We start from the raw sequence: 9,024 nt of genomic DNA on the forward strand, positions 1-9,024 counted from the left end.
GTGTGTGTGTGTGTGTATGTGTGTGTGTGTGTGTGTGTGTATGTATGTATGTATGTATGTATGTGTGTATGTGTGTATGTGTGTATGATGTATGTACGCAATATATTGTACAACCTCTAACTTCCGCAATTTTTGAGATACCGGGTTAATTTTTTTTTACATGGATAGAGTATCATTCAAACATGGTTGGTATTGAATTTGGTGAGTATCGATGAAAGGGTTTATTTTTTATAAAATTTTGAATTTTTTGAAAAATGTCTTTACACGCTGTAACTTTCAGAAAATTTAAGATATTGTATTAAATTTTTTTACATGAGTAGAGTATTATTAAAGGATGTTTGATGTTGAATTTAGTGAGGATCGGTGAAAGAAATTATTTTAATTTTTATTTTGCTCACAAAGCTTTCTCTATGAGGAAGCAAAAATTGAAAAATCCGCATGCTTAAAGCAGCTTAAGCATTGTAAGATAAAATGATGAGGAAGCAATGTGCAAGTTTCTAATTTGCACAACTCTACTTGTTATTTATATTTTTAGGTGGTTGTAAACATTCGGTAGCCTTTTTAATGTGGATCCACAGACGAACAGAAAATCCAGCACCGACAGAGGTTGCTTGTTATTGGAAAAAGGTTGTTTTATCAACTATTGGAGCAACTAAAAAATACATTGAAACTAAGGAGTTGTACAAAAAAGAAGTACAGAATATAGAAAATTTTCCTGACAACGCAACATTTCTGCAGGACATTGTGAAAATAGCCAAGGAGAAGCAACTTGACAGTCAGTTATCGCAACATCATTTTGAACTGAAGGAACGCCGATTATACTCATTGTCAATGCATCGACTGATTGTTGAGTTTTCAGCAAGTGGAATGAAAACTGCAGATGATTTTTTAATATTTTGTATTTCCAAAATGTCAAAAGAATTATGTTTTGAAGCGGAAAATGCAACTAAAATGCAAAGTAACAGCCATTTATGGTTCGAACTTCGCTACGGTAGAATAACTGCATCGATATTACATGAAACTGCAAATTGTAACACCGAAGATGGAAGTCTTGTACAGCGGATCACTGGCGCATCCAAAGTATATGATACAAAAGAAATGGAAAGAGGGAAATGTCTTGAGAAAGAAGTACTTAAAGAAGTTGAGAAAATAGTAGGCCAAAAACTGAAAAATTGTGGTCTTTTTTTAATGCCAAATTACCCGATTTTGGGAGCTTCTCCGGATGCTATGGGTAATGATTTTATTGTGGAAGTGAAGTGAAGTGTCCAAATTCAGACAAAGCTATTTCTCGATTTCTATCGAAAGGAAAAATAGCTTCTAGGTGCAAAGCACAAATAAATCTTCAAATGCTAGCTACAAATACAAAAAAGGGTTTATCTTGTGTTGCTGATCCTGATTTCGAAAATAATAGAAAAGTGAAAACGGTTTGGGTAGATTATAATAAAGATTATACTACAGCTGTAACAGAACAAGCTATCAATTTCTGGAAAAAAAATATTTATTGTAAATTGATGAATTCTATTTTAAGATAAAATATGCATTAATAAAAAGTTTGTTATGTGAACAATTTGTTTTTTATTTTTCGTATAATATAATTTTATATTAATAATTATAAATTATTATGTTCTTATAATAGGTGCTAGGAGGTTTATTAAAGCTGCTACAATACGAACAACATCATCTATGTATGGCATGATGTTATGGTTTAAAGTAGAATGTGGTTCCAAAAGTGAAAATTCTTGTAGTCTTCTTATCACACGTTCTACATGAATTCTTAAACTTGCTATACGCTTTGTTAACATTACTTCTGTCTTAGACGATTTACTTCCACTTTTTACACTAGGAGATCTTATAAGTTCGCACTGAATTTTATTTAAAGATGTTTGAATCTGCTTAAAACCACGATCTGCCATAATTCCATATTTTTTTGGCAAACATCCATTATACCGCATTGTTCAAACAACTCAACATCATTTACTCGACCTCCATAACCAGAAGAAATAAAATTAATCCATCCGGTGTACAACATATTAAATACTTCAATGTATTGCACTTTTTATATTCTGACCACGTTAAAGACTGTTGAAGAGCGTTTGATGGTTTCTCGATTTGAATTTCGAAACAGTCAATTATTCCATAAACGTGAGCAAAATTTGCACGAAACGGTATAGATAATGCCATTTTAACGCTTTCTCTAGGAGGACAATAAATAAGAGTTTTTAAGAAATGACATAATTTTGGTACACTGTCTTGAAAAATTTTTGATGCTTCTGCTGTGCTGATTCCAAATTGGTTACCTAATCTTACAAAATTGTCATTCAGTTTGATTTTCATCAAAGTCAATTTTATATTTTCTGTTGATAAACAAGTGCGTTTATGCAGTTCATCAACAATCCATAACCAGTCATTTGGAATTCCAATGTATTGTTTTGTCTGTGTGCTAATAAAATAATTTGTTAAATGTAAAGCGCTTCTTTTTGCTTGTAGGTCTTGTTCTTCACAATACTGCAAATAATCTTCATGACATGGTTCATATTCGCTCCCAGTAGTACCAGTTGTAATCGTTTTGGAAGAATCGATTACAACTGCACTGCTATTGTCACTCTCCGTTGGTACATTAATGGGTGAACACATTTTATTTACAGTATTAGGCAGTGTTTGGCAACTTTCTTCAACAGTACTGCACTTTATATTGCATTGAATTTTTTTACTTCTAAAAAAAACCTTCGTGTTCTTGTTTTCTTTATCCCAAGTACACTTCTTATTAATTTCTATTTTGTCATTCGATTGCAATAATACTTCTCCTTCTTTTTCTGTAACGATTAATGGAACTGCATTGCTTTTTTCAATATTAATACTATCTGATTTGCTCGGTATATTTGAAAAATCAATTTCATTGTTTATTTTATTATTTTCTGTAAGTATTGAAAAACTTATCGAAGCACAGTTTTCATTTGTTGAAATTTCTTTTTGTTTGCATACTTTTTTTGGAACTATTTCATTGTTACTTTTAACATTTGGTGATCTATTTTCATTGGTTTCATGAGTTTCGCAATGAGATAGTATTTCGGATATCATTCTTTTATGATTTAATTTTTTAAATGCAACTCGGTCGTGAGTACTTGCAGCTATTCGACGGTCAGGTTGACAATCAAAAATATGAGGTGCTGCATGTTTCTTCATTTTTATTGGTGCTCCCATTAATTTGAAAATCATAAAATTTTCCATATCTTCTTTCAACTAAAACAGGAAAATTAAAATTCTTATAATATAAATATGCATGTAAATAATAGAATAATAATTCTTTTAACAAATAAACTACTTTATTAGTTATATACTTTAGATTAGAATGCGATTATTTTATTTCAATACGTTATAATACGAATTACAAAATTGTTTAATGCAGCACTTACATGAAAATGATCTTCGCAACAATAATAATTTGACGATGTTGGTTCATCTATACGACGGGCAAGTTTGAACCACAGTTGCCGTCTAGTTTTGTCCTGCGGTACACTTACAAACACCTTGTTTGGTGTTATTTTTTGTGTATTCTTACACATTGGTACAAAGCACCGTCGGTAGGCTCGTACTTTATCCATATCTTTATTATAATATAAATTATTACTGGTTTGCATACAAACTTCTATGGCTTGATCTATCACAGTACTATCACCAACAGTAACGAAGTGACGTCACGCAGCTCCGACGCCATATTGGCTGCTTTTGGCGCGTTTTCGTAGCGCTTCAAATTATGATATTTTACATAATTAAAAAATAATACAAATCGAACGTTTTGAAGCAAACGGAAAAAATTTTAATAACTAAATAGGGTATGAACTTTAAAAAAATATATTTTTAAAAAACCTTATAATACCCTATTAGTAATGCCTACATGCTTACTACACATACGGGCATCGCGTTTAGCTAAAAAGTTATAATTCATAAGTAGCTCATGACGAATCATGTTTGGAACTGAAATCAAGTTTTCAATATCTTTGCAGCCAAATGTACATCCTAGATGACAGTTGTTTCCTTTTCGATAAATAGATAAGTCAGGTACATTTGGATCAAAGTGGGACATTGACAAGCATGGTTTTTAACTCAGTTTATAACATTTGTGGCAGACTCTGCTTTTTGGTGGAATATTGCTTACTTCAACTAATTTTCGTTTTTTCGCGTTATAAGTTTGTCGCAAGTTGTTAATAACAAGCAATGAATTTGGAATGTTGTCAACAAAGTAAAACTTTTCACCTTTCCTTCGTTTTTGCTCTTCGCAGCCTAAGCAAGTGGCTGAAGACATTATGTAATGGAGAACGTTAAAAATATCAAAAGATGAAATCAAAATTGAAGAAAACTGCGAAAGTAGTTCTGAAAAGAACTGATTAGAACAGTAATCCTGAAAAAGATCCTGATTCGGGAAGTAGTTCTCAAAAGAACAGCAGATTGTAGTAAGTAAGATTGTAACAATATTGTATGTATTGTAACAAGATTGTATGTCTGTGCTCTCTCAAAAAAACAGCAGATTGTAGCAAGTAAGATTGTAACCAGATTGTATGTATTGTAACAAGATTGTATGTCTGCGCTCTTCTACCGCCCGAGCGCTGCTAGCACATCCCCTCCATGTGCCAGCACATCCCCTCATGCTGGCATAAAAATTCGTGCTTTAAAGTATGGGCTCACGCGTTAGTGAATTTTAATTACATTGACTTTCCATATCTTTGGAACCAATGCTCACCTTAACTTAAAAATTTTTTGTGATTGATATCTTGTCATAAGGTATCATTTGGCACACAATTCAGTTCCAATATCGCGGGACCAAAAATAGGCGATTTTTGGGGTCACTCTTTATTTTCCTTTTTGGTTAATTTCGTTAGTGGTTTCGCGATTTTAGAGAAATTTTCAATAAATTTTCTATAATATCCGGCTAATTCTATAAAAGCTTGAATATCTTTTACTTTCCTAGCGGAGGGCGGAGTTTAACATTTCATATGAAAAGTGGAAAAAGATGATAAAATCACAGTTTAGTTATCGGCCTGTGCCGTCAACATTTACTTAATATAAAACATTTGTAATCTGCACGTGCCTAATCAGTAAACCCCGCACTCGGCATTTCATCAAAGAGTATACATTTTATATAATGTTTTCGTTAAATTTAATTAATGTTTTTATGTATAAAATTAATTTAGCAATATAAAAACAATGTTTTTATTCGGTTGTACAATATTCATTTATTAAGATAAACATTTATAAAGATGTGCATTAGTTTTCATTTTCATCATAACGCGATATCTATAGCAGTCAGTACGTAAGTATGTACGTATCGGACAGTAAGTCGGCTGTACACACACACACATGCAAACAGACGAACGCGATCATATCAGTGAGCGGCAGCTCAGTCTCAGTTTGTCGCGTGTGTTTTGTACATACGCGTAACAAGAGATTATCGCGCGCTCAACCGTTAGAACGCGTTATAACACGTTGAAGTCAAAAAACTGTGTTTCTGTGTTTTTAATTTTTAATATATATAGTGTGTCCACATAATGGGACAAAAATATAATGAGAAACGCTTGCCTCTCTCTGTCCGAAGACTTTCCTTAAAAAGAATAAGGGTCAAGAGGTTAGTATTATTTATATATAAGGTATATTTACACAGGGTGTCCGAAAATTCGCGCAACACCCTTTAAGGGAAGGTAGAGGGTGTTATTCTGAACAGAAAAGTCCTGTAACATTTTTTTCTATAACGCTTAATAAAGGAGTTATTATTAAGTAACTTCTGGCCAATCAGCGTCGACCTTTAGCCGCGCGCCTGGTAGTGTGCGTGAGCGCTCAGCTGTTACAGCTATGAATATTCAGAATATATGTATATATATCATACACATACATCTGTATACGTCTATGTAAATATTATACATATACATATATATGTATACACAATTATATATATAACACCTAACCAAATGTTATTCCTCTTGGAAGATATATGGGAAGACACATAGCCCGTATGAACAATGTGAAATTATGTTCAAATATGTGATAAAGGCAGACACGTCTATATTATACTGTTATCTATACGCTTAAATACGCTTAGATATGCGTGCGAGGCAATAGAGCAGTAGAAATACCCGATGTTGTCCGATTTCAACACATATTGAACACAATTCTTTTTCAAATATGCATAGAACATGCAAAAATATTCATATCGGTAACAGCGGAACTAAAATTATTGATATTATCGATAATTTCGGTCGGTATTATCGATAATTTTAGTTACGCTTGGATGAGGGCGCTAACCCGTCGGAGTTCGGCCGTCACTTTTGGATCCCCTTAACCTTCTTATATATAACCTTATGTATATACACTTACTACTAGAGTCCCTCTATATTGAACTATATATATACTGGAATGAGCGATCCCTTTGTTTGTCTATCGCCGCTTTTTCGCCGAGAAAGATGTGCGTTTGGACAAAGAGAAGCCTGAAAGCGGCGCTGCCGGCGATTTTCGTGAGACGCTTCTTCTAAGCCGTAGAGCAGCGTCATACATCCACTTTTAAGAATTGGAAACACACTCACATCCTTTTTTCGGTACTGTTGGTCAAATCTCCATGTGGTTCATGTCCGTGCTACATCCACTTTTCAATATTTTTGATAGTGGTAGTACACTGATCGCTTGACAAAGAAAGATGATTGCGCCGTCTTTGTCTCTCATTCATCGCGTATGTGTGTAGCATCCGTGAAGGCACAAACACTAATACGTTGAGCACACGGATGCGATCGTTGAGAGATAATGTCAGACAAGGAGCGACAATCACGTGCTGTCCTTGTTCTTTTAACGTATCGCTTTACGGTCGAGATACGACCTAAAAATGCTTTCTGGCCTCTCGTGGCAGAAAGCAGTAATGCAAAAAGACTAACGGGCGCCTATTTTTTGAGAATTTTATACTTGTGCATAGACATATATACATATATATGTTTAAATTACAGTTAAAATTATACGTGCAATTAAATATTGTATGATGATCAATAATAATAGTATATAACAATTTACATATTAAAACAAAATCTAAAACGAATGAGAATTGGCAATGTGAGCCAAGCGCAGTTATTCGGGCGCATACAAGTTTATTTTAAACATGTCAATGTATTTGATAAAGTACCGGAGAAGTTCTGGTTTCGGGAGTGTCGGGCAGAACGAATATGTTACACACACAAAAGATAAATAAGAACCGCACTTCACAGTTATTCGAACGAAAATAATACGGATTTATTCTTATAACTACAGTAATTCTTAATTTTACTATAATCACAAACAAAAGATTAATAAGTAAGGAATGCTGAGGACGTTCAAGAGGAGGAAAGAAAAGTAAATGTAATGCGTATTACTTTGATTGTATGTCCTCAGAGAATAACTCAAAATGAAAAGAGATGTTGAACGAACAATAAAACAATTAACTAAAATAACTGGTCTTTGGCTAACCGGAATCACCGCCGGAGCGTTCGAGGGACACCGCGAGAGAACACGCAGTCGATGTGAGACGGACCGTGAGATTCACACTGATAACTGCGCACAGATTCTGGTTCTTGAGATAGGGAACCTTGCTCTCCCACGCGAATAATTGAGTACGTTCGATGCCGCTGATTTGATTCCGAGATGACGAATTACTTGAGAGACGAACCGAGAGATTTATCTTAACCAGAACCGCGAGACGAATCCGAATTCAGAGAGCTTTATAACTGTCCTAATGGCGACGGGTGTCACAAAAGACCGGTACTCACGGAATGATCGAGAATCTCCGGAAGGGTCGATATCGATGTAGGAGCGCGGATAAGGTCCTGAGAGCGTGCTTATGATTGGGTGATAGCATTGCGCGAGGCTAGTTAGATTGATAGTACAGGCTTCGGGATTGGGACAAGAAGGACCAGGAAGAGAGAGAAAGACAAGAGTGAGTGAGAGGCGTCAAAGGAGCGAGATTTTCTGAACACAATGTAACATACATGTGTATTATGTGTATATACATCAGAGCTGCCAGTTCGTGGGAAATGGGAGCCCTCACCACTTACCGCGGGACTTACTAACACAGACGTAGTCGCTACGTCATAGCGTGTACGTGTAGCTTCGTGCGTCGGGGTCCCCCACGCACGAAGCTACACGTACAGGCTATGACGTAGCGACTACGTCTGTGTTAGTAAGTCCCGCGGTAAGTGGTGGGGGCTCCCATTTCCCACGAACTGGCAGCTCTGATGTATATACACATAATACACATGTATGTTACATTGTGTTCAGAAAATCTCGCTCCTTTGACGCCTCTCACTCACTCTTGTCTTTCTCTCTCTTCCTGGTCCTTCTTGTCCCAATCCCGAAGCCTGTACTATCAATCTAACTAGCCTCGCGCAATGCTATCACCCAATCATAAGCACGCTCTCAGGACCTTATCCGCGCTCCTACATCGATATCGACCCTTCCGGAGATTCTCGATCATTCTGTGAGTACCGGTCTATCGTGACGCACGTTGCCTTTAGAACAGTTTTTAAGCTCTCTGAATTCGGTTTCGATACTAGCGGCTCTGCTCAAGTGAACGCTACTACGGTTGTCGCAAAAGGTCATTTGTCATCTCAAGGAAATTAACAGCATCAAGTTCAATAATCATACGCGCGTGAGGTGTGTGCTATCCCGTCTCGGGACACCGGGGCCTTGTACGCAGTTATCGTGTGAAGCACGCGGTACGTCGTAAATCGACGTAATATTCTCTTGCGGTCTCTCTCGAATTCCTCGGCGGATTCTTCGATTTACTCAAAGACAAATTAAAGAACTATTGTAATTATAAGAATACATCGAGAAATCAACGCTCGAATAATAGTGAAGTGCGGCTCAGATTTTGTGTGTGAGAATCATTAACTGTTCTGCCCGACACCCCCGAAACCAGACACTTCTCGGGTCCTTTATCAAACAACATCTAAAAATGTTAAATCCTTTATTTGCGTTTGTACATTGCGTTCAATTTCTTGAAAATTACCGATAACTATG

At 35.8% G+C, this 9,024-nt stretch overlaps 1 protein-coding gene and 1 long non-coding RNA gene across 2 annotated transcripts in view; one reads left to right on the forward strand and one right to left on the reverse strand.

Moving 5' to 3' along the window:
- Positions 1-1,561, forward strand: part of LOC115242253 — a 2,663-nt gene extending 1,102 nt beyond the window's left edge. The window contains exon 3 of the long non-coding RNA XR_003885029.1: positions 536-1,561. This is a non-coding gene — a long non-coding RNA (uncharacterized LOC115242253). The remainder of the gene's footprint in view (positions 1-535) is intronic.
- A 24-nt stretch (positions 1,562-1,585) lies between these two features.
- Positions 1,586-3,748, reverse strand: LOC115242252. Its single transcript, XM_029818397.1, has 2 exons — positions 3,414-3,748; positions 1,586-3,240 (listed from the first exon to the last, which is right to left on the reverse strand). Exons 1-2 carry the CDS (start codon positions 3,636-3,638, stop codon positions 1,975-1,977), a joined length of 1,491 nt encoding a protein of 496 aa, XP_029674257.1. The 5' UTR covers positions 3,639-3,748; the 3' UTR covers positions 1,586-1,974.
- Positions 3,749-9,024: the final 5,276 nt, after the last annotated feature.

The sequence above is a fragment of the Formica exsecta genome, unplaced genomic scaffold (genome assembly GCF_003651465.1).
Source record: "Formica exsecta isolate Colony F162 unplaced genomic scaffold, ASM365146v1 scaffold585, whole genome shotgun sequence".
Lineage (NCBI taxonomy): Eukaryota > Metazoa > Arthropoda > Insecta > Hymenoptera > Formicidae > Formica > Formica exsecta.